This window comes from Calonectris borealis, chromosome 28 (genome assembly GCF_964195595.1).
Source record: "Calonectris borealis chromosome 28, bCalBor7.hap1.2, whole genome shotgun sequence".
Taxonomy (NCBI): domain Eukaryota; kingdom Metazoa; phylum Chordata; class Aves; order Procellariiformes; family Procellariidae; genus Calonectris; species Calonectris borealis.
In genome coordinates, this window is record NC_134339.1 from 4,468,923 (window position 1) to 4,491,505 (window position 22,583).

Below are 22,583 nucleotides of genomic sequence, written 5' to 3' on the forward strand. Positions count from 1 at the left end.
TTCCCCTTCCCTCTGCCTCAGTTTCCCCAGGTGGGGTCACGCTGCCGGGGGGGGGGGTGAGGGGAAGCCACCCCTGCGTGCTGGGGGGAAGCGGGGAGCACCCAAAATAGCACCCGGCGTCAGGGCTCAGCCCACCCCTTCCTGCCCCGCTCACCCCGGGGAACCCAGGCGTGCAGGGCCCCCCCCACCCCCCCGCCTCTGGCCAGCGCTGCCCCTGGCAGGGGTGGGGGGCTCCGCACCCCCATGCGCACCCAGGGAGGGGTCCAGGCCACTGTGCCCCGTTTGGGGTGTTTGCACCCCAAATGGTGCTTCCTGCTGTGCTGGCTGGTGCTCCCAGCGGCGTCACCGTGCCGGGGGGGGCCGGGTGGGAGTCCCTGGGTGCCCACGCCACGGGGTGCTGGGTGGGTTTTGGGGGCTGAGGGTGGTCCCCTGCCAGGGCGAGAAGAACCACGGCTTCGATGTGCTCTACCACAACATGAAGCACGGGCAGATCTCCACCAAGGAGCTGGCCGACTTCGTCCGCGAGAGGTACCGGGGGGGGCATGGACGGCCGGGGGGGTCCCCAGCACCACCGGGCTCCGTCCCCAGCGCCCCCTCCCCGCCGTCCCCAGGGCTGCCATCGAGGAGAACTACGCCAAAGCCATGGTGAAGCTGTCTAAGATGGCCACCAACGGGACCCAGCTGGGGTAAGCAGGGGTCTGGGGGCTCCGGAGCACTCTGAGCCGGCGGGGGGGGGGGACCCCATTCATCCCTGCCCCCCCCGCCCAGGACCTTCGCGCCGCTCTGGGAGGTTTTCCGCATCTCCTCGGACAAGCTGGCCCTGTGCCACCTGGAGCTGATGAAGAAGCTGCACGACCTCATCAAGGAGATCTCGCGCTACGGCGAGGAGCAAGGCCGGGTGCACAAGAAGGTACCGCGTCTCCCACCCCCCCCGCCGCCTCCAACCGTCCTCCCCCACCGCACCCTGCCCACCCCTCTCCGTGTCCCCCCCCTCCCAGTCCAAGGAGGAGGTGTCGGGGACGCTGGAGGCCGTCCAGCTGCTGCACGGGGTGGCCCAGCTGCTGCCCAAGTCCAAGGAGAGCTACCACAGCAAGTGCCAGGAGTACGAGCGGCTCCGCAAGGAGGGCACCAGCCAGAAGGAGATCGACAAGGTGAGACCCGACGTGTCCCCCCGCCATGGTCCTGTCCCCCCGCCATGGTCCTGTCCCCCCCCACAGTGGTCCCTGTCCCCCCCAATGGTCCCTGTCCCCATCCCTGCTCATGCCCACGGCTTGGTCCCGCAGGCAGAGCTGAAGTCCAAGAAGGCGGGCGAAGCGCTGCGGCGGGCGGTGGAGAAATACAACGCTGCCCGGGCCGACTTCGAGCAGAGGATGCTGGATTCGGCCATGGTGGGCAGCGCCGGGGCGCGGGCGGGCGCGGGGCTGGCGCAGGCACGGCTCAGGCTCCCGGTGCTGGCTGCGCGGTGCGGTGGTGGCACGGGGCAGGCTGGTCCTTGGGGACGTGCCAGCCTGGATGAGCCCCCCTCCCCGTCCACACCCCGACCCTTGGGGACATGCCACCCTGCCTGAGCCCCCCTCCCCGTCCGCACCCCGACTCTTGGGGACATGGCACCCTGCCTGAGCCCCCCTCCCCGTCCACACCCCGACCCTTGGGGACATGGCACCCTGCCTGAGCCCCCCTCCCCGTCCACACCCCGACCCTTGGGGACATGGCACCCTGCCTGAGCCCCCCTCCCCATCCACACCCCGACCCTTGGGGACATGCCACCCTGCCCGAGCCCCCCTCCCCGTCCGCACCCCGACTCTTGGGGACATGGCACCCTGCCCGAGCCCCCCTCCCTGTCCACACCCCGACCCTTGGGGACATGCCACCCTGCCTGAGCCCCCCTCCCCGTCCGCACCCCGACTCTTGGGGACATGCCACCCTGCCTGAGCCCCCCTCCCTGTCCACACCCCGACCCTTGGGGACATGGCACCCTGCCTGAGCCCCCCTCCCCGTCCGCACCCCGACCCTTGGGGACATGGCACCCTGCCTGAGCCCCCCTCCCCGTCCACACCCCGACCCTTGGGGACATGGCACCCTGCCTGAGCCCCCCTCCCCATCCACACCCCGACCCTTGGGGACATGCCACCCTGCCTGAGCCCCCCTCCCCGTCCGCACCCCGACTCTTGGGGACATGGCACCCTGCCCGAGCCCCCCTCCCTGTCCACACCCCGACCCTTGGGGACATGCCACCCTGCCTGAGCCCCCCTCCCTGTCCACACCCCGACCCTTGGGGACATGGCACCCTGCCTGAGCCCCCCTCCCCGTCCACACCCCGACTCTTGGGGACATGGCACCCTGCCTGAGCCCCCCTCCCTGTCCACACCCCGACTCTTGGGGACATGGCACCCTGCCCGAGCCCCCCTCCCTGTCCATACCCCGACCCTTGGGGACATGGCACCCTGCCTGAGCCCCCCTCCCTGTCCATACCCCGACCCTTGGGGACATGGCACCCTGCCCGAGCCCCCCTCCCTGTCCATACCCCGACCCTTGGGGACATGGCACCCTGCCTGAGCCCCCCTCCCCGTTCGCACCCCGACCCTTGGGGACATGGCACCCTGCCTGAGCCCCCCTCCCCGTTCGCACCCCGACCCTTGGGGACATGGCACCCTGCCTGAGCCCCCCTCCCCGTTCGCACCCCGACCCTTGGGGACATGGCACCCTGCCCGAGCCCCCCTCCCCGTCCACACCCCGACTCTTGGGGACATGGCACCCTGCCCGAGCCCCCCTCCCTGTCCACACCCCGACCCTTGGGGACATGCCACCCTGCCCGAGCCCCCCTCCCCGTCCACACCCCGACTCTTGGGGACATGCCACCCTGCCCGAGCCCCCCTCCCCGTCCACACCCCGACTCTTGGGGACATGCCACCCTGGCTAAACCCCCACTTCTGCCCCGCCAGCGCTTCCAGGAGGTGGAAGAAGCCCACCTCCGCCACATGAAGGGTCTCATCGGTTCCTACTCGCATTCCGTGGAGGACACCCACGTCCAGATCGGGCAGGTGAGTCCCCAGGGGGGGTAAACAAGGGATGGGGACAACTCCCCCTTTTTTACTCTGGGTATGATGTCCCCCCCCAATTTTTTTTTTTTTTTATAACAGGTGCATGAAGAATTCAAACAAAACGTGGAAAACATCGGCACCGAGATGCTGCTGCGGAGGTTTGCTGAAAGCAAGGGCACGGGGCGAGAGCGGCCAGGTGAGGTTGTGGGCAGCATCCCGGGGGGCTCCCCGCATTTGCACGAGGGCGATGCTCCCCCCTCCTCGCACGAGGGCGATGCCCTCGTGCGAGGAGGGGGGAGCATCGCCCTCGTGCAAGGATGAAGCCGCGATGCTGGACTGATCCCGCTCCCGGTGACAGGAGCGTTGGATTTTGATGAGTACCGGCTGGCCCCAGCGCAGGAAGGCAAGTACGTCTGCATCCAGCAGCCCCACGCCGGGGATTTTGGGGTGTAGGGGGGCTGCTCACCGCTCTGTGCCCCACTCCCAGGACCCAAGAGGAGCCGTAGCAAAGCTTTCCGTATCCCTGGGTTGAGCCGTAAGGAGAGGGATCGTGATGCTGTGTAAGATCCCCCACTCCCCGCATCCCTGCGTCCCCGCATCCCTGCGTCCCCGCATCCCTGCGTCCCCGCATCCCGCACCCCTTCCCCGCTTCGGGATCTAACGCTGCCCCTGTCATTCCCCAGGGAATCCCAGGATGCCGAGGTGGTGAGTATCCCAGTGCCAGCCCTGGGGTTGTTTTTTTTCCATATTGGGAGGACTGGGGAGCCAGCACCTCTCTGAGCATCTCCCCGCAGGGCTGCCCGGAGGTGGACGAGGACGGGTTCACCGTGCGCCCCGACGTCGCCCGCAGTATCCTTGTGCTGGAGTTGGGGGGTGTGTGATTTTTGGGGTGTCCAAAGTCGGGGGGGGGTCCGAGCACGGGGTGTTGCCTTGACGGGGGCTCAGCCGAGGCGGAGAACCACGTCTGCTCCTCCAGCGACTCCGACTACGATGAGGATGAACCCCGCAAGTTTTACGTCCACATCAAGCCGGTGCAGCCCCGGGAGGCGGCCGGCAGCGCCGAGGCCACCGTGGAGCAGCTCAAGGCCACCGTGGGGAACCTCATCCTGCCCCCCAGCATTGGGGTGAGCCTCGAGGGGGGGGGGGGGGCTACAGGGTCCCCAGGGACCGTGCCAGGGCCAACTGACCCCCTGTCCCCATTCTCTTGCAGGGCACCGTCAAGCGACAGTCATCCCGTAAGTGCCCCCCCGGGGGCTCGGCGTGGCTGCGGCTCGGGGGTCCCCCAGGCTCTGTGTCCCCTAACGCTGCCCGTCCCTGTCCCTCTGCAGGGCACGTGGCATCTCTGACTCCGGCCCCGAGTGACGCGGACCCCGAGGGGACGCTGGTGGCAGGTGAGACTGTGCTGGGGGGTCCCGGGGATGCGGGGGGGGGTCCCGGGGATGCTGGGGACAGTGGCTCTGCAACCCCCGCGTGTCCCCTCTCCCCACAGGTGACGGTGCAGGGAGGGGGCGCCCGGCGGCGCAGGTGAACAGGTACGGGGCAGGGAGGGAGCGGGGTGCCGTGGGGTGATGCACCCCATGCTGCCACCCCCGAGCCCTCTCTCCAGGGGGTCCCGGGTGGGCACTGAGCTGTCCCCTCTGTCCCGGGCGCAGTGGCCCCGGGAAAGCCCCTCCGGACACGGTGCCCCCCGCCGCTCTCTTCGGGCCCCCGCTGGAGTCGGCTTTCGAAGCAGAGGATTTCCCGGGTGAGAATTTGGGGGGTCGGGGAGGACGGAATGGGCAGGGGGACCCCGGCATCCAGGGTGCCATGGGCCCCCCCATGCTGCAGCGCTCTGACACGGGGGGTCTCCTCGCAGCCCCTCGCGCCTACGTTCTCACCTCCTCCTCCTCCCCCTTCTCCTCCTCCTCCCCGGAGAACGTGGAGGACTCAGGTTTGGACTCGCCCTCGCACCCTGCGCCCGGACCCTCCCCGGACTCAAGACCCTGGACCCCGCAGCCGGGGACGCCGCAGAGCCCCCTCCCCAAGCGGGGCGGCCCACCGGACCCCCCGCCGCCGCCGCCGCCACCCGCCGCCCGGGACCCCGGTGCCTGGGTGCCGCGGCCCCGCAGCCCCGCCGGCCGCCTCCCCGACCCCCCCGGCTTCGCCATCTTCAGCGGCCCCGGGGCCGAGGGGCTCTGGGAGGACGTGGGGTCGGCGCCCCAGGGACGCAGCCGCCGCCCCAGTGGCCCAGCACCCCGCGAAGCCCCCTCGCCCGACCCTTTTGGGGAGCCCCCACCATGGGTCAGACCCCGCAGCCCCAGTGGGGACCACCCCCAGCTACCCCGTCCTTCCTCCAACTCGGCCTCCTCCTCCTCCTCCTCCCCGGCCCCCCCCAGCGGGGGGGAGTCCTCCAGCCCCTCTCCATGGACCTGCCAAGGGCCGGGGACGAGGCTGACCGAGGGCGGCACGCCGGCGGCTCCCCCGCCGCAGCCTGAGCCGGGTGAGTGGCAGGGGTGCAGGAGCTGCCCCCCTTACCCTTAACTCTGCCCCCCCCAGCACCCTTAACTGCCCCCCCGCCCCAGCTGGGCGCAGGGTTTCACCCAGCCCCGGCTTGGCTGAGAACAGGGCTGAGACCTGCCGCGCTCGTGGCACTGGTGAGACCCTGCTGGCCCCCCCCGTGGCGGGTCTCTCTCCTCACCCCCGATTTGTGCCCCCCCCCAGATACTCTCCCCACCCGGCCCAGCGCAGCCCCCCGGGAGGTCCCGCTCGTGGCCCCCCCTCGCCGCTCCCGCACGAAGAGGCCGGCGGCCGGCCCGGCTGCGGGCAGCAACACCGACCTGGTGCGTGGCCGGGGGGGAGCGGGGCCGGGCTGCGGGACCCCCACGGCGGGGGGCAGACCCGGACCCCCCCCCCGACGCCGTCTTGCCTTGCAGTCACGCTCGCTGAGCCCCTCGCCCTCCTGGAGCTGCGGCCCCTCGCACTCGGCGCCCGCCAGCCTGGGCGAGCGGGGCTTCTTCGCCGTCTCCCAGCCGGCGCTCGGTGGGTCCCGGGGGGCTGGGGGGGGGTCGCAGGGTTGGGGTCCCATCCGGGCTTTGACCCCACCTGCCTCCCCAGGGCTGTCACGGGGTCCCAGCCCCGTGGTGCTGGGCTCGCAGGACGCGCTCCCCGTGGCCACCGCCTTCACCGAGTACGTCCACGCGTACTTCAAGGGGCGCGACGCCGACAGGTACGGGGGTCCCGGGGGGGTCAGGACCCCCCCCCCCCCCCAGCCGCTGCGTCCTGCCTGGGGCATCCGCTGACCCCCGGCCTGTCCCCGGCAGCTGCCTGGTGAAGGTGACGGGGGAGCTCACCATGTCCTTCCCCGCCGGCATCGTCCGCGTCTTCAGCGGGAGCATGGCCCCCCCCGTGCTCAGCTTCCGCCTGCTCAACGCCGGCGCCATCGAACAGTTCCTGCCCAACGCCGAGCTGCTCTACAGGTGCGGGGACGCGGTGGCACCGCGGCACCGGCTGCGCGGGGGTGCCTGGGCAGGCTGGCAGCCGGGGGATGCAGCGGTGGGGGAGCTGGTATCGGGGTACAGGGGGTGTCTGGGGGCATGCAGGGACCTTGGGAGGTGGTGGATGCAGTGATGGAGAGCTGGTATTGGGGTACAGGGGGTGTCAGGGGGGCACAGGTATCCTGGGAGGTGCTGGAAGCAGTGATGGGGAGCTGGGTATCGGGGTACAGGGGGTACCTGGTTTCCTGGGGATGCCTGGACATCCTGGGAGCCAGTAGATGCAGTGATGGGGAGCTGGGTATTGGGGTACAGGGGATTCCCAGGGGGCCTGAGCATCCTGGGAGCCAGTAGATGCAGTGATGGGGAGCTGGGTATTGGGGTACAGGGGGCTCCCAGGGGGCCTGAGCCTCCTGGGAGCCAGTAGATGCAGTGATGGGGAGCTGGGTATTGGGGTACAGGGGGTTTCCAGGGGGCCTGAGCCTCCTGGGAGCCAGTAGATGCAGTGATGGGGAGCTGGGTATTGGGGTACAGGGGGCTCCCAGGGGGCCTGAGCCTCCTGGGAGCCAGTAGATGCAGTGATGGGGAGCTGGGTATTGGGGTACAGGGGGCTCCCAGGGGGCCTGAGCATCCTGGGAGCCAGTAGATGCAGTGATGGGGAGCTGAGTATCAGGGTACGTGGGGTTCCTGGGGTTCCCAGGAGGCCTGGGCATCCTTGGGAGCCGGTGGGTGCAGCGATGGGGAGCTGAGTATCGGGGTGCTGGGTTTCCCGGGGTGCCCAGGCACCCTTGCCGCCCTGACCCCGTCCCCGCAGCGACCCGTCCCAGAGCGACCCCAGCACCAAGGACTTCTGGCTGAACATGGCGGCGCTGACCGGGCACCTGCAGAAGCAAGCGGAGCAGAGTCCGGCCGCCTCCTACTACAACGTGGCTCTGCTCAAGTACCAGGTGAGCCCTGGGTGGGGGGGGGGGAGAGCCAGGACCCTCGGCTCCCCCACCCAGCTGTGGCGGAAGGGTCTCAGTGCCCCCCTAAACCCTCCCCGATCCCCCCCCAGTTCTCGCGGCTGGGCCCCGGCTCGGCGCCGCTGCGGCTGTGCGTGCGCTGGGACTGCTCGCCGGGCGCCACGCGGGTCAGCGTCGAGTACGGCTACAACGCGGGTGCCCTGGCCCTGCCCGTGCCCCTCGCCAACGTCCACGTCCTGCTGCCCGTGGACGAGCCCGTCGCCAACCTGCGGCTGCAGCCCGCGGCCAGCTGGTAAGGTGGGGGGGGGGTACACACAGGACCAGGGGTCCCAAACACCCCCAGGGTGGGAGAGGGGAACCCTGGGCTGGGAAAGGGGGTGCTGATGGGGTGGGGGAGGCAGGGATATGTCCCCTAAGGGTGGGAGCAGGGGGGCTGGGGTGGAGCGGGGCGGGGGGGGGGTCTGGGGGTCTGGGGGTTTGGGGACGTGCCCGTGTCCTGGTAGGAACCTGGAGGAGAAGAGGCTGCTCTGGAGGCTGCTGGACGTCCCCGGTGCCCCGGGGCAGGGAGGTGAGGCTGTGCCCGCGCCGCTCGGAGGGCACGGGGCAGGGGAGCCGGGTCCGGCCCTGGCCCCTGCAGACCCCCCACCCTCTCTGCTGTCCCCCCCCCAGGCTGCGGCCGGCTCTCGGCCAGCTGGGAGCCCCTCTGTGGGCCCAGCAAGCCCAGCCCAGTGGCAGCCCAGTTCAGCAGCGAGGGCAGCACGCTGTCAGGCGTCGAGGTGGAGCTGGCGAGCGCCGGGTACCGCATGTCGCTGGTCAAGAAAAGGTTTGCTACAGGTACGGGGTGCGGGGGGTGCGGGGTCCCTTCCCCATCCCCTGCGGCCCCGAGGTGCCAGGGTCCCTTCCCTGCTCTCCAGGGTGCCTGGGTTCCCTTCCCTGGGTGCCTGGGTTCCTTTCCCAGGGATAGGGTCCCTTCTCTGCTCCCTGGGGTGTGTGGGGTCCCTTCCCCAGGGTGCACGGGGGTCCCCTCTCTGCTCCCCGGGGCCCTGGGGTGTATGAGGTCCCTATCCCGGGGTGCATGGAGTCCCTTCCCTGGAGTGGACAGGGTCCCTTCCCTGCTCCCCATGGCCCTGGGGTGCACGGGGTCCCCTCCCTACCCCCTCAAGCTCCCTTCCCCCCTCACTGGGCGATGCCCCACAGCAATGCCCAGCCCGGGGAGGGTGCGGGTAGCCCAGCATCGAGCCCTGACCCCTCGGCGATGACCATCCTCGCACAGGGCACGTGCCCCCCGTCCTCGCAGCCCCTCCTCACCGCCTTTCTTCCGCAGGGATCTACCTGGCGGGGTCCTGAGCTGCCTCCCGCCGGACCCTCCGAGCCCCCCGGGCTTCCCCCTCGGTTGTGTGAACTTGAAACACTGGATAGAGGCTGGCCGGGGAGGGGGTGCTGCCGCGTGGGAGCCCCCCTCCTCCTCCTCCTCCTCTCCCTCCGGCCCCCTGCTCCGTGGCTGTCACCGTGTTGTCTCCTGCTGCCCCGCAGTCGGTCCCCTCCACCCTCCTCTGTGCTGTGAAGGGAGCAGGAGCTGCTCTTTTATTAAACACTTTATTTTCTAATAACCCCCCCGCCGGCTCCCGCCTGCCTCCTGCTGCGACGCCCATCCCCGGGGCCTCTAGGCTCCTCCTTGGAAACGGGGCTCGACCGATGTGCCGCTGCTCCCCGGGGGCTCTGGCGTTGCGAGGCCAGGGGAAACTGAGGCAGGGAACCATCAGCGCTTTGCCGAGCCCTTTCCTTGCGCCCGCGGGTGCTGCCGCCCCACCTGCGGCGGGTGGACAGGCGAAGAGCAAAGGGGTGGGCGGACAGACGGACGGCATCACGGCACCCGGCAGGGATCCCCGTAGGAGATACCTGTGCCGCCGGGGCCGCGGCGTTTCCGGCACGGGGAGAGGCACGGTGCGAGGATGGCCCCGAGCTGGCTCTGTGACAAGGTACCGGGAGGGTCTAGGGGGTCTCTCTGGGGGGGCGCGTGGCTCTTTGCAGTGCAGCGGGGTCTGAGCCGGCGCTCCTGGGCACCGGGACGTGGCCCCCGCTTTGCGCGAGGGCTGGCCGGATCCACGTCGGCTGGCTGGGCTCGGCGCGGTGACAGCGGGGAGCAGCAGCCGGGCTCGTGCCGGGGGCTCTGTGCTGCCCCGGGGACCCCTGTCCCGGTGCTTCGTCTCTGAGGGTGAGGGCTGCTCGCAGCAAACTCCTTGCACCCAGGACCACCCCGCCACCACCCCGCGGTGCCTCGAGCCGCTGGTAACTCCTTTGGTAACCCCCCCAATTCTAGGGGGTCCCGGGGGGCTGTGCAGCCTTGCTGGCCACCCCCGGATTTCAGGGCTGCACCCTGTGTTTACTCTCCCGAAGAAGAATGGCCCAGTAAAACACTAGAACCAGTGTTTTAGTTCTCTCTTTGGGCGTGCTGCACATTTCCCAGCACAGCCTGAAGGGTCGCACTCTGCCCTGCACCCAAGGGTGCCCTGCCCAGCACCCAACGGTGCTCTGCCCAACCTGGACTCTGCCCTGCGCGGCAGCAAAACTGGTTACTCGTGGCACGGTGCGACCGTCCGGCGTGGGGAGATCTCCCCTCTCCCCTCCACGTGCCGGGCTCCGCAGGGAAGGATGCTGTGCCCCGGCTCAGGGCATCTCTCCGGGTGCGGGTGCTCGGGGGCTGCGGGGGTGACCGGTGCCGAATCCCCCTCCCCGTCTCTTGCAGAGCACGTCCCCGCGGCGCTACGGGCTGGAGCTGTGGGGCTCCTGGGGCTCTGCTACCCGCTCTCCCACGATGACCGGCTGTGGCCCAGCGTGGCCCCCGAGCGCAGCACCCCCCCCCAGCCCCCAGGCTCCCCCCACCCCGGGCTTTGCCCACCCCTGCCCCGTGCGTGGTCAACACCTCGGTGCACAACAGCTCCGGCTTCGCCACGCTGCCCGGCCACCATGCGGTACCAGCACTGCCGGTCCTTCCCGGCGCTGCTCGGCGTTCCCGGCAAGTGCGGGGGGCCGGAGGGATCCCCCGACATCTTCCTCCTCTTGGCCATCAAGTCATCGCCGGTGAACTATGAGCGGCGGGAGGTGATCCGCAAGACCTGGGGGTAGGAGAGGATCTTCGAAGGAGCCTTCATCCGCTGGGTCTTCCTCGTGGGGGTGGCCCCTGGTGCCCAGGATGCCAAGAAGCTCAACCGGCTGCTGCGGCTGGAGCAACGGGAGCACGGGGACGTGCTGCAGTGGGACTTCAGGGACACCTTCTTCAACCTGACGCTGAAGCAGGTCCTCTTCCACGCCTGGCTGGAGGAGCACTGCCCCGGCGTCCGCTTCATCTTCAACGGGGACGACGACGTCTTCGTCAACACGGACAACGTCGTCCGCTTTGCGATGGCCACCCAGGGCACCCAGGAGCGGCACCTCATGGTGGGGCAGCTCTTCATCGACAACAGGCCCGTCCGGCTCCGGCAAAGCAAGTACTGCGTGCCCGCGCAGCTCCTGGCCTCCGAGCGGTACCCGCCCTACTGCGGCGGCGGCAGGATGCTCATGTCCGGCTTCACCGCCCGCGTCGTCTCCCGGGAATCGCGGGACATCGAGCTCTTCCCCATCGACGACGTCTACCTGGGCATGTGCTTGGAGAAGGCAGGGCTCCTGCCCGCTTCCCACGAGGGCATCCGGACCGTGGGCGTGGGGGTGCTGGCCAACACCGACCCCTTCAGTCCCTGCTACTACCGGGAGCTGCTGCTGGTGCACCGCCTCGTGCCCTACGAGATGGCGGTGATGTGGCAGGCCATCCACGAGCCCCGGCTCGAAGGTGAGCATCTTCTAGGGCGGCCGAGGAGGACCCGGAGCTGGGGGAAAATGCCGGGGCGACCCCAGGGCTGCTCGGGCTGCGGCTCTCCCCAGATCCCTGGTAGCTGCTGCCCGGCGCTGCGAGGGAGGGTCCCTGGGGACCCCAGGGCCGACCCCCCCCAACTCCACCGCGGTCCTGCCGGCACGGCAGAGTGGTGTCTGCCATGCCAAGCCCCGGCTCCCACCCTGGGGACTGCTGAGTGCCACCGTGCGCCCATCCTGCCCCTGTTTCTGCCTGGTTTTACCCCAAATCTGCCCTCCCAGGGCCAGAGGAGCCCTGAGGCACCAGAGGGAAAATAAACGAACCTGTGTGGCTAATGAGGACATGGGGTCTGGAGCCTTCCTGGCGGACTGGGGTGCAGGGAGGACGGGGCTGGCTCGGTGGAAGCACGGGCTCAGGGTGGGAGCAAGGGGAACCCCTGACCCCACTGGGGTGGGCGTTTACCCCCAGCGAGGGTCCTGTCCTGGGGGTCCCTCTGCAGACCCCCCGAGGTCCCTGTGCTGTCCCCAGTCCCGTGAGCAGGCTGGGGGGGGACGGGCTGTGCTGCTGTCTGCGAGGTCGGTGATGACCCTCAGCGGAGGCGGCCCCGGCCCCGGTGGGATGCTCGGTCCCGGGAACAGACGGTGCCGTGCCGTGCCGTGCCGTGCCGTGCCGTGCCGCAGGCACGTGCCGGGCTCAGGGCCATGGGAGGGGGATACACGCAGTGGGCAAGGAGCAAAGCCCAGGGGGACAGGGACGGGGCCACAGCCGCTGCCTGCCCGAGCCCTGGGGTGCTGTGCCGCGGGCGCCATGCGGTGCTGGGTGCTGGCAGCCGTCACGGCAGAGCCGGTGCAGCGGCTGTACGGGCACATGAGTTCATCCCTGGCCTCGTGCGGGATGAAGCCACCCCCCCCCCGGGAAAGCCTGCGGTGAGTGCCGAGCGCGGGACCCCCATGCCGGGATGTCCCGTGGGCACCCTCACCCCTCCCCGCTCTCTTCCAGCCGACCTCCCCCAGCAGCTCACAGCGACCAGACCCCCGCGTCCCCTCTCCCCGTGCGTCCCCTCTCCCCGTGCGTCCCCTCTCGCCTCACCCCAGCTGGCAAATTTACCAGATTTTACTAAAAACGTGCCAAATCCCGCCGTGGCGGGGGGGCAAAAAGCCAAGTGGTGTCGCGCGGGGGCCCTGCCTGCCGCAGGGAAGGGGGAAGCAGGGCTGCCCTGCACGGCGGGGGGCGATGGGGGCCGTGTCCCCCCGTGCTGGCCCCCCCCGCTGTCCCCGCAGCCGTTAAAAGACGTTGAAGCATTGCCGTGGCCGTCTGTCACCGCCTGGTGCTGGGGAGGGAGGGGGGTGGCCGGGGTCCCGGCCGGGGTGGGCTACCCGCGGGCTTTGCTCCGGCCGTCCCGCAGCGCCTCGATCTTGGGGGACAGCTCCCCAAAAGTGGGTCTGGTGCCGGGGGTGAAAGCCCAGCAGCTCAGCATCAGCGTGTAGACCTGGGGATAAGGGAGGGGGCCGTCAGGGGAGCAGGGTGGCCCCCAGGACCCCCACCGGTCCCTGGGACCCCTGCCAGCCCGGGAAGGGCTCTCACCTCCACGGGGCAGCCGGCTGGTGCCGGGAGACGCCGGTTGTCCTTCAGGAGCTCCAGCAAGTGGCAGATGATCTGCGCCGTCTTCTCGGTGCCCATCATGCGGAGGAACTCCTATGGGCATGGGGACGGGCGTCAGCGCGGGGCCACCGTGGCCAGATGGGGGGGCTCATCCTGAAGGTAATGGGTCCGGGGTGGGGGCAGCGGGACCCCAGCCCCGGGGAGGGGGGGTCTCACCTCCGAGGGGCTCTTGCTCTTGTTGCTGTAGGTGAAGAGCTCATAGAGGAGGACCCCGAAGCTCCAAATGTCGGATGCCCGGGAGAAGATGTTGTCTGCCAGGGACTCGGGTGCGTACCTGCCGGCAGGAGGGTGCTGAGCCCCGGATCCAGCCGGGCCGGCAGCCCCATGTTTCCCCCCTCCGGTGCCACCCTCACCAGAAGACGGGGCTCTGGCCGGGTTCCCGCACCACGTAATAGTCCTTGTCCTGCGGCAGCAGCTTGGCCAGCCCGAAATCCCCGATCTTGACGTGGGTCTCGCTCTCCACCAGGATGTTCCTGCTGGCCAGGTCCCGGTGCACGCAGCGCTGCGCCCCCAGGTACTCCATGCCCTGTGCGGGATGCAGCCGCTCACTGGGGCTGGGACCCAGCAGCATCCCCAGGGGCTCACCCCAGCTGGACCGCGACCCCCTCCGTCCCCATCCATCCCCTCCGCAGGAAAGCGGGACCCCCTTTGCCACCGGCCCCCGTGGTCCCACCTTGCAGATCTGCCAGGCGTAGAGGAGCAGGGTCCTGTGGTCCAGGCGGGGCTGGTTCTTCTGCAGGTAGTCCCGCAGGCAGCCGTTGGGCAGGTACTCCATCACCAGCCGCAGCCCGCGCCGCCCTGCACGCGCATCCATCACCCACCGGCTGCGGGCAGAGCCGGGGCCGGGTGCAGGCAGCATTGCTCCCTGCCCGCTCCCTGCCCGCTCCCCGCCGTGCTCACCCCGGCTGTAACAGACGCCCCGGTACTGGACGATGAAGTCGTGCTGCAGCGAGTGCAGGATCTGGATCTCCCTCTCGAAATCCCGCAGCTCCTTGGCCGAATCCTGCTGCAGCTTCTTCACCGCCACCAGCTCGCCCGTGCTGTCGCCCAGCGGGTCGTAGCGACACAGCTCCACGCTCCCAAAGTTGCCCTGGCCGGGGAGAGCCGGGTGGGAATGCGGGATGCTGGGGTGTCTCGGGGGGTCTTGGAGACCCCCACCTTGTCCCCCACACCTGGACCCCCCCGGATTCCACGCACAGCTGAGGCCACAGGCACAAACCAAGCGTTTCTCAGCTTTGGAAGGCAAAGCGTCCTCCCAGGAGCCGGGGAGGTTTCATGCCCCAAATGCAGGTAAAGTCGGGGGGTGCGAGAAACTCGTGGGGCCCCCTCTGCCCCCCCTCACCTTGCCCAGCAGCGAGATGTACTTGAGGTGCCGCTCCTCAAAGTGCGTGGGGTCCTGGCACATGGCGAGGGGCTCGTACCCCCAGAAACTGTCCCGGAGCGTCACGTCGGTGGGCGACAGGTCCGAGAGCAGCTCGTAATCTGGGGGAGGCGGGCGGTGAGGGCACCGTGGGGGTCCGGAGCCCGTCCCCACCCTGCCGTCCCGGGGCTCACCGGAGGTGATGAGGCTGTTGAGGTCCCGGATGAGGGCGCGGAAGCAGGGCCGGCGGCGGGGCTGGTAGTCCATGCACTGTGCGATGAGCACGGCCAGCTCCGTCCACTTCGGCGCGGGGAGCTGGAGGCTGCTCTGGTAGAAATCCAGCTTCTGCTGGGGCAGGAGAGGGTGCTGGGGCTGGCTGCGGGGTACCCGGCCCCGTATCCCCCCCAAACAGCCCCCACGCTCCTCACCAGGCTGGGCAAACAACTCGCCCTGAGCATCACCCAAAGGCTGCGGGATTTTAGGCTGGGGGGGGTTGGTTAGTGCCCACCCCTGCAGCCCTGGAGCCTGCAGCCCCTCTGCCATGCACTGGGGCTGGGGGGCTCCGGAGCCCTGCGAGACCCCGGCTCCAGGTGCCGTAGGTGCCCATCTCCCCCCAGCGATGCCCCTTTTCCAGTGTGACCTGGGTCACCAGAGCCTCTGGCCAGCAGAGAAACCCCGCGGAGGGGTGGGCAGCACGTGGTCTTCTCCCACGGGCAGTGGGTGAGTGAGCAGCACCCGGGTGCGGTGGGAGGGGGCAGGGGGGTCGGGACGTGGTGGGACGGGGCAGGGGGGTCGGGACGCGGTGGGAGGGGGCGGGGGGGCAGGATGCGGTGGGAAGGGGCAGGAGGGTCGGGATGCGGTGGGAGGGGGCAGGAGGGTCGGGGCGCGGTGGGACAGGGCAGCCTCACCTTCTGGGGCTCCAGCAGGCTCACGGGCATGTTGCCCCCACTGAAGATCTCCCAGAGGGTCGCCCCAAAGCTCCACTTGTCGGCCGGCAGCGCCAGGCTCTTGGGGTCACTGAGGCACTCGGGGGCCACCCAGGGGATGCGCTCCACCAGCACTGGGGAGAGGGGGACGGTCCTGCTCAGCACCTGCCAGGGGGGCCCTGCCACCCCCCCCCACCCTGGCTCAGCCCAGGCACTTACTCTCCTTGGCCAGGACGGTGACGCTGACTCCGGGGTCGTTGAGCTTGATGAAGGGGGGGCTGCCGCTGGCTGCGTCCCCCTCCCGGGTCAGCAGCACCTTCTTAGCGGAGACATTGCCGTGGGTGATTTTCTTGTCCTCCTGGGGAGGGGAGGGGGATCGGGACCGTCAGTGCAGCCCCGGCTCGTGGGCAGCCCCCATGCATGGAGCTGAGCCCGTGCCAGCTGGGATGAACAGACAGGGATGTGTGGGAGCCATGCGGATGCGGATGCATGGGAGTCATGGGACATGGATGTGTGGGAGCCATGGGACATGGATGCATGGGGGCTATGGGGCATGGATGCATGGGAGCCATGGGGCATGGATGCACCGGGGCTATGGGACATGGATGCACAAGTGCTGAAGGATGCAGATGCACAGGAGCCACAGGACATGGATGCATTGGAGCTGCAGGACACTGATGCATAGGAGCCATGGGATGAGGACATGGGAGAGCTGCGGGATGCTGACATGCAGCAGCTGCAGGACATGTGGACTGCCGCTCGGTGCCGTGCCGGCAGCCGGCTCACCAGGTAGTTGAGGGCGTACGCCAGCTGCTTGGCCACCTGCAGCTTCCAGCTCGTGGTCACCTTGCCCTCGCCTTGGTTCTTCTTCAGGTAGAGGTCCAGGGGCCCGTACCTGACGTACTCCTGCACCATGATACCTGCGGGGTGACGGCGCGGGCAGGTCCGGCGCTTGCCCTCGCGGCAGCGTGGCCGTGGCGTGGCGGTGCCCGGCGAGGGGGACGGGCACTTACTGTCTTTCCCGAGGCTGACACCGTGCAGCAGGACCAGGTGCTTGTGGGAGAGCTGGCTCATGATGCTGGCCGCCTCCAGGAAGGACTGGGAGCGGGGAGAGGCTGGCTCAGGGGGGACCGTGGGGACCCCCCGGTGCTGGGTTGGGGGGCTGCTGCCGCCTCACCTCGGAGCAGTTGCGGTGGCTGCCGTCCATGACCTTGAGCACCACCTCGGTCTGGTAGTACCCGTCCTCCTCCTGGTCCCGCTTGACGCCCTTGTAGATCTGGGTGAAGGAGCCCTGGCCCAGGCTCTCGCCCTGCCGCGAGAGGGGGGACGCTGGTGGGGGGGGGTCCTTGCCCGCGTGTCCCATCCCGCCGGCGCCCCGGCCCCCCCGTACCCGCGTGAGGCTCTGGGGGTCGATCTTGTGGAACATCATCTGGTTGAGGCTGCGGCGGGGGGCGGCGGGGGAGCCGGGGGGCCGGGGGCAGCCGCTCCGCACGATCAGCAGGTTGGACTTCTCTGGGGGGGGGGAGCGGCTGTGAGGGGCAGCTGGGGCGGGCTGTGCCCACGCTGTGACGTCACACAGCCCGCTCCGTGACATCACAGCCTGCTCTGTGACGTCATACAGCCCACTCTATGATAGTACAGCCTGCTCTGTGATGTCACACAGGCGGCTCTGGACCTCACACTGCCTGCTCTATGATTGTCACGCAGCTTGCCCTGTGATGTCACATAGCTCATTTTATGACATTGCACAACCTGCTCTGTGATGTCACGCAGCCCACTCCATGATGACACAGCCTGCTCTATGATGTCACACAGGCGGCTCTATGATGACACAGCCTGCTCTGTGACACCACACAATCTGCTCTGTGACATTACACAGCTCATTTTATGATGTCATATAGCCTGCTCTATGATGACACAGCTTGCTCTATGACGTCACACGACCCTGCCTTGTCCCCCGCCCCAGCGTGGCAACGTCACCTTTGGGCAGGGGCGGGCAGCAGGCAGCCAGGCGCATGCGGGCACCCTCTGCCTGCAGCCCGCAGCGCCCGTAGGTGCCCAGCAGCTCCCGCAGGCTGCAGAACCGCCGGGCCACCCCCGAGAGCCAGAAGTTCCCATCCTCGTCCCTGCGGATCAGGCAGCGCTTGTAGTCCTGGCCGGAGCGCGTCTGCGGGGCGAGAGCCAGGCTCAGCGGCGCGGGGTCCCCCCCGGAGCCCCCCGAGCCCCTCCTGCCCTGTGGGTGCCCGCGGCAGCCCCGGGCCATGCCCATCCCCAAGGGCCATCGTCGGTGGCACCGTCCTTGTGAGCACCCGGTCTCAGCCCTGCGTTTCCCTCCTCGCTCCCAGTGACACCCGCAGCGCCCGGCACGGGAGCCTGCGCCATGCTGCGCGGTGCCGGCACCCCGGAGCCCAGCGGGTGCCGGTGCCGGTGCTGGTGCCGGTCTCACCTCGGCGCAGACGGTCAGCAGGTAGCTGTCGAAGTCCTGCGGGCTGCGGCGCAGCAGGTACAGCCCCGGGGGGCTCCCCGCCAACTTCAACTTGTTCACCGCAAACTCGGAGCTGCGAACGGCAGGGCTGGGTGGGGCGCGGCGCGGTCCCCCTCGGGGAGACCCCGGGGACCCCCCTTGCTCACCCCTCCGCCACGCTCTCCCCAAACCTGGCGGGCACCGGGGTGGCCTGAGCATCACCTGCCCAGGATGGGGAGCGGTGCCCACCGCTCTCGTGGCTCCTACCCAAGCGATTTCTTCCCCCATCACCCGTAGCAAGGGGGGGGGTCCCCAGCACCCACCTGATGGGCCCGTGGCACTGGTTCTCCATGTCCTCCAGGAGCCGGGGGGGGGCCACCTCCTTGCAGAAGTAGTGGTGGGCGTCCGCCGTCAGGCGGTAGTAGCCGTCGATGAGAGCCACGAAGGAGCGGGCTTCCCGCAGCGTGGGGAATTCCACCTCCTGGGACCAGGCAGGGGGTCAACCTCACAGCGGCCCCGGCCCCCCACCCCATCGGGGCTCCCCCCACGCCTCCCCGGCTCACCAGCACCCGGTTGTCCGTCTTGGTGAGGGTGACGATGCGGTTCTCCACGGGGCTGCCCTCCCGGCTCGCCTGCTTGATGCTGATGTCAGCGATATCGGGGAAGTCACAGAAGTGCTGGCGGCTCTGCGGGGGACACCACCACCGGGGCTGGCCTCCGCGTCCCCCACCTCGCCCCGCCGCGGGACCCCCCCGGCGCAGCCACCCGCCCGCACCTCGGAGCCGCTGCAGCTCCAGGAGATGCCGCTCTCGCCGGCTACGTGGATGGCGATGTCCGCAGCGGAGCCGGGGGAGCGCACACGGAAACTCTCCTCCGCCCAGCGCCGTTGCAGCCGCTCCAGGTCCAGCAGGTACTTGAGCTTCAGGTAGCGTCCGTCCGTCTGGCAGCCCCCGATCTTCCGCAGGGATTTGCTGAAGCGGCGGCGGATGCGCTTGCGGGTGAGGAAGCTGTGCTGCTGGATCTGGCACCGCAGCGGCTCGGGGATGCAGGACTTGTAGCTGCCGGGGACGGGGAGGTGAGGCAGCGGTGGGTGCCAGGCTGTCCCCAGGGACACTGGGCTGTCCCCATGGGTGCCCAGCTGTCCCCACAGCCCCCAGTTCACCTGACATGGCTGAAGACCTCGTCAGGGCTCTGCCGCTTCTCCTTGGCGATGCGCAGCATGTCCAGCACGGCCAGGCTCAGGCATTCCTCCTGCTTGGGCAGGCTCAGCGCCACGGCCACGCGTCCCCCGATGAAATCGCTGCGGGACTGGGGAGGGCGCAGAGGCTGGGTGGGGGGTCCCTGCACCAGCCCCCGGCTCAGCACACCTGCCTGGGGACGCTGCAGCCAGGAGACCTGATGCACCCCAAGACCCCCGGTCCATGCTGTGACAGGTATTGTCCCCCCCAGCTAACAGGAGCTTCCAGGGCGGCCCCTGCTGACCCCCCCATCACGCTGTGGGGTGGTGGGGTGGCTCCGGCCCCAGCCCCGTGCCCCAGAGTCACTCCCTGCCCGGGGCTCTGGTTTCCTGCCGCTGCCCGGGGGTCAGCGGAGCCAGCTCCATCCCCGGGGCATACATCACCCATGGGACACAGTGACCCCCAACTCAGCAACCTGGGGTGCCCCATGCCCAGTGTGGGATGCCCACAAGCAGCTCCAGCTGAGCCGGGGAGGAGGACCCATGTCCCGCAGGCGTCGTGGCCAGGGACCGGTGGGTGCTGGAGGAGGAGGAGGAGAGCGGCACAGCCCAGGGTGGCAAAGGGCATCGCTACGCTGAGCTTAACATGTCCCACACATGGGACCTCCCTCTGCGGCCCCAGGTGTTGGGGACAGGGATGGCAGCCTGGCAGGGCTCACCTGGGCAAAAAGGTAATCGATGACGGGGTAGTCCAGGACGGGGCTGACCCGGTCGTTCAGCAGCTGGAAGCGGTGGGACTGTCCCAGCCCACACCAGTTAGGGAAGAAGAATCTGATGGGGAGAGCAGAGGGGGCTCAGCGCCACGTCCCGCACAGCGCACAGCCCCTATCAGCCATCAGAGACTCCCCAGGGAGCCGGGCTGGGGCTGGGACGGCCGCGTCCCCGCGGGCTGTACCTGATCCTGTACACCACGACCTGGCTGCGGGAGTCATCGATGGTGAAGAGATGGTTGGGGGGGAACCAGCAGCTGAGATCCTCGGTGGCCAGGGCGAAGAGCGGGTGGCAGACGGGCAGCACGCCTGGGGACAGAGCGGTGCTGACCCCCGCCAAGGACGGGCACGGCCGGTACCCCGAGCCCACGGCCGGCGCCCCGAGCCCGCCGGCGCCAGGGGACGATGCTCACCGCAGGCTTTGGCGGCGCGGACGCACAGCTCCTCGGCCGTGTACTCGCCGAAGGTGAAGGTGAGGACGCCGGCGGCAGTGCCAGGGGGGGTGCGTGGGGCGGGCGCCCCGTGGTACAGGTACACCTGGAGGGTGCCGGTCTCGGTGGAGGAGAGGCTGCAGGAGCGCTCCCCGATCAGCGGGGTGTCCTCGCCCAGCGGGGCCATGGCAGGCGCTGCAAGGACAGGGGGGCTCAGCTGGCAGCATGGTGCCCCAGTGGTGGTACTGTCCCCCCCCCTCCCCGACGTGACCCCCATGTGGGGCAGGACCTTGCCCCATATGTGCCCTTCCCCATACGTTTTCCTCGGCATCCTCCCCGGGGTAAAACCCCGCAGCCAAGCCTGTGGCACCTCCAAGGCTGGGGTCAGCCCGTCCTGGGAAGGATGAAGGGGAAACTGAGGCACACGGCCATTTCTCCGGGCAGGTGGATAAACCCACTCTCCCCAGCTCGTCCCACAGCCGCTCCTCCTTGCCAGCCGGCCCCACGCCGTGCGCCCATGCCCTGCATCGCTCCCTGGCATGGGCAGGGAGGACTCAGCTCCATCCCCATGCCCGGTTGGGCTGGCCAGACCCCACGAAGCCCCCCCGTGCTGGTGTGGTACCTGCTGCCGTGCCGGCGGCCTCGCTGGTGCCTGTGTGCTCCGGCCCTGGGGAGCGGGTCCCACGTAGGGCTGTGCCGCCGGGTCGGGGTTCCTGGGCTGCGTAGGCGGCTGCTCGGAGGCTGCGAGCGAGGGAGAGAGTCAAAAAATCCCCTCGGTGACTTCCTTCCTGCCCGCAGCCTCCTCGGTGGGTGGCTTCCTGGCAAGGGAGGGGGTACGGGGCAGGGGGCAGAAAGGAGCCACCCCAGGGTGCAGGGACCAGCTGGGGGGTGAAGGGGTAAGGAGCCCCGGGCACCCCACTTGGTGCTGCGCACCCCATTGCGCACCCCAATGGACCCGGGCACCTTGCTGGTCCTGCCGTCTCCTGGTGCTGTGGGTACCGCAGGGACGGGCGATGCTCTGCCAGGGCATCCCGTCCTGTCCCACCCCATGGCGTGGGGCGAGGGGCTGGGTGCCTCCCGCACACCCCTGCCGCCCCTGCACCCCATTGCTGGGACCCTCCCTGCCCCACTCACGGCCCCGCTGGGACGGGCTCAGCCCCTTCGCCCCGGTCCTGCCCTGGCCAGCCCAGCCCTGGGGTGCCACCGGTGCCACGGTGCCTTCGGGGCTGCCGTGGGGCTGGGCGTGTGCCTGGCCCCGGTGCGGTGCGGCATGGCACGCACCCGCTGGCGGATGTGGTCCAGCCCAGCAGCCACCGCTTGTTGTTTTTCCCCTTTCTGCTGCTCTAACCAGCTCGGCAAGGAGGCGAAGCCAGGGGCGAGGCAGGGAAGGGGGTCCTGCCCAGCCCTGTCCCCGGGGACGGGTGTTGGGGACAAGGCCACCAGGGCTGGAGCCAGACCCCGGGGACCAGGGACCCTCCTCTGCCCCGTGGTGATGCCTCGGAGGGGACGGTGCCCCCGTGGCGGCTCTGTCCCCATGTTGGGGCTCTGTCCCCATGTTGGGGCTCTTCCCTGCTCTCAACCCCAGGCTCGTCCCCGGGATTCAGGGCAGGGGGAGGAAGTCCCCATGGGACAGACCTGGCCAGGGGCTGGGCGAGACAGAGCAGCGTTTGTGCTGGGGAATGAGGAAGCCGGGCCAGCCCCGTGCCCGGGTGCCACGTATCCCAACGGCCGGAGGCGTCCCGCCATCCCTGCGCTGCCCAGGGTCAGCGGCCGGCTCCTGCCCTCGCTGGGTACCCCGCCGGGGTTCGGGGTGCCGTGTCGCCACTTGGGGTGGCCTGGGGTTAGCCGGTGTCGGGGCGTGCGGGAGGGAAGGGGTTATGGATGCGGCCTCCGACGGCTCCGTCCTCCCCGCCGAGGGTCCCTCCCCGACGCCCTGAACCTGCCTCCCGCCGGCGCCCGCCCCGCGGGCTGGAGGAGCCGGAGGCACGGCCAGCCCCTCGCCGCGGCCCCGCTCGCCCCGCTGCCGCCCCAACGCCCGCCGAGGACGTCGCAGCAGCCTCCTCCGACCCGCCGGGCTCCCCACGTCCCCCAGGGACCCCCGGGCAGCCCCCCGCCTCTCCTCTCCCCGCCTCAGCACCGGGTCCTGGCCGGTCTGCAGGCAGGTGCCTGCAAACGAGCTGCTTTTTTCTGGGTAAAGATTTAGCTTCGGTTTGTTTAGTGCCCTTGGCTGGAGATAAATTTGGCTCCGGCAGCGGCTCTGCCCCTCCCTGTTTGTGCTGCCTGCGGGGATCGCTCCCTGCCGGCTGCATCCTTCGGGTGCCGGCGCTTCCCTGGAGCCGCGGAGCCGGTGCCCGCTGTGCTCCGGAGCAGCCGGACCGGGCGCTGCTGCTCTCCTCTCCCTGCGGGCTCCGAACTGGGAGATATTCGGGGCAATTTCCTTGCTGAGCTCAGGCCTCTTGCAGCTTGGGCTTTG

At 69.7% G+C, this 22,583-nt stretch overlaps 3 protein-coding genes across 3 annotated transcripts; 2 read left to right on the forward strand and 1 right to left on the reverse strand.

Annotated features, from left to right (window-relative positions):
* Positions 1 to 441: 441 nt before the first annotated feature.
* Positions 442 to 9,088, forward strand: FCHO1 (FCH and mu domain containing endocytic adaptor 1). The gene is made up of 26 exons (XM_075175589.1): positions 442 to 528; positions 612 to 686; positions 769 to 910; positions 999 to 1,151; positions 1,284 to 1,388; positions 2,943 to 3,041; positions 3,141 to 3,237; positions 3,400 to 3,444; positions 3,529 to 3,601; positions 3,725 to 3,746; positions 3,836 to 3,890; positions 3,987 to 4,165; positions 4,252 to 4,276; positions 4,370 to 4,432; positions 4,531 to 4,573; positions 4,694 to 4,785; positions 4,897 to 5,520; positions 5,742 to 5,860; positions 5,954 to 6,059; positions 6,135 to 6,246; positions 6,341 to 6,496; positions 7,326 to 7,458; positions 7,566 to 7,765; positions 7,977 to 8,041; positions 8,143 to 8,307; positions 8,798 to 9,088. Exons 1-26 carry the CDS (start codon positions 476 to 478, stop codon positions 8,818 to 8,820), a joined length of 3,024 nt encoding a protein of 1,007 aa, XP_075031690.1. The 5' UTR covers positions 442 to 475; the 3' UTR covers positions 8,821 to 9,088.
* Positions 9,089 to 9,168: 80 nt separating this feature from the next.
* On the forward strand, positions 9,169 to 11,637 carry B3GNT3 (UDP-GlcNAc:betaGal beta-1,3-N-acetylglucosaminyltransferase 3). Its single transcript, XM_075175087.1, is given in 3 exon segments — positions 9,169 to 9,361; positions 10,339 to 10,438; positions 10,440 to 11,637. Coding segments are annotated over 3 exon segments (1,491 nt in total).
* Positions 11,638 to 12,418: 781 nt separating this feature from the next.
* Positions 12,419 to 20,849, reverse strand: JAK3 (Janus kinase 3). The gene is made up of 24 exons (XM_075175588.1): positions 20,733 to 20,849; positions 20,093 to 20,305; positions 19,865 to 19,988; positions 19,629 to 19,740; positions 18,895 to 19,040; positions 18,508 to 18,790; positions 18,296 to 18,418; positions 18,056 to 18,213; positions 17,715 to 17,826; positions 17,249 to 17,435; positions 16,659 to 16,780; positions 16,446 to 16,577; positions 16,282 to 16,366; positions 16,055 to 16,188; positions 15,488 to 15,626; positions 15,251 to 15,402; positions 14,537 to 14,687; positions 14,325 to 14,464; positions 13,883 to 14,072; positions 13,656 to 13,780; positions 13,336 to 13,508; positions 13,139 to 13,256; positions 12,905 to 13,015; positions 12,419 to 12,809 (listed from the first exon to the last, which is right to left on the reverse strand). Exons 2-24 carry the CDS (start codon positions 20,295 to 20,297, stop codon positions 12,693 to 12,695), a joined length of 3,339 nt encoding a protein of 1,112 aa, XP_075031689.1. The 5' UTR covers positions 20,298 to 20,305; positions 20,733 to 20,849; the 3' UTR covers positions 12,419 to 12,692.
* Between the last annotated feature and the right edge of the window lie 1,734 nt (positions 20,850 to 22,583).

Coding starts and splice junctions, on each gene's coding strand:
- FCHO1 (XM_075175589.1), top strand. CDS start 476: ATGAAGCACGGGCAGATCTCCACCAAGGAGCTGGCCGACTTCGTCCGC. Junction 3,042..3,140: donor CCCACGTCCAGATCGGGCAG/GTGAGTCCCCAG, acceptor TTTTTATAACAG/GTGCATGAAGAATTCAAACA. Junction 6,060..6,134: donor CGTCTCCCAGCCGGCGCTCG/GTGGGTCCCGGG, acceptor CTGCCTCCCCAG/GGCTGTCACGGGGTCCCAGC.
- JAK3 (XM_075175588.1), bottom strand. CDS start 20,297: ATGGCCCCGCTGGGCGAGGACACCCCGCTGATCGGGGAGCGCTCCTGC. Junction 19,989..20,092: donor CCGCGCCGCCAAAGCCTGCG/GTGAGCATCGTC, acceptor CTCTGTCCCCAG/GCGTGCTGCCCGTCTGCCAC. Junction 14,073..14,324: donor ACATCTCGCTGCTGGGCAAG/GTGAGGGGGGGC, acceptor CTCCCCGGCCAG/GGCAACTTTGGGAGCGTGGA.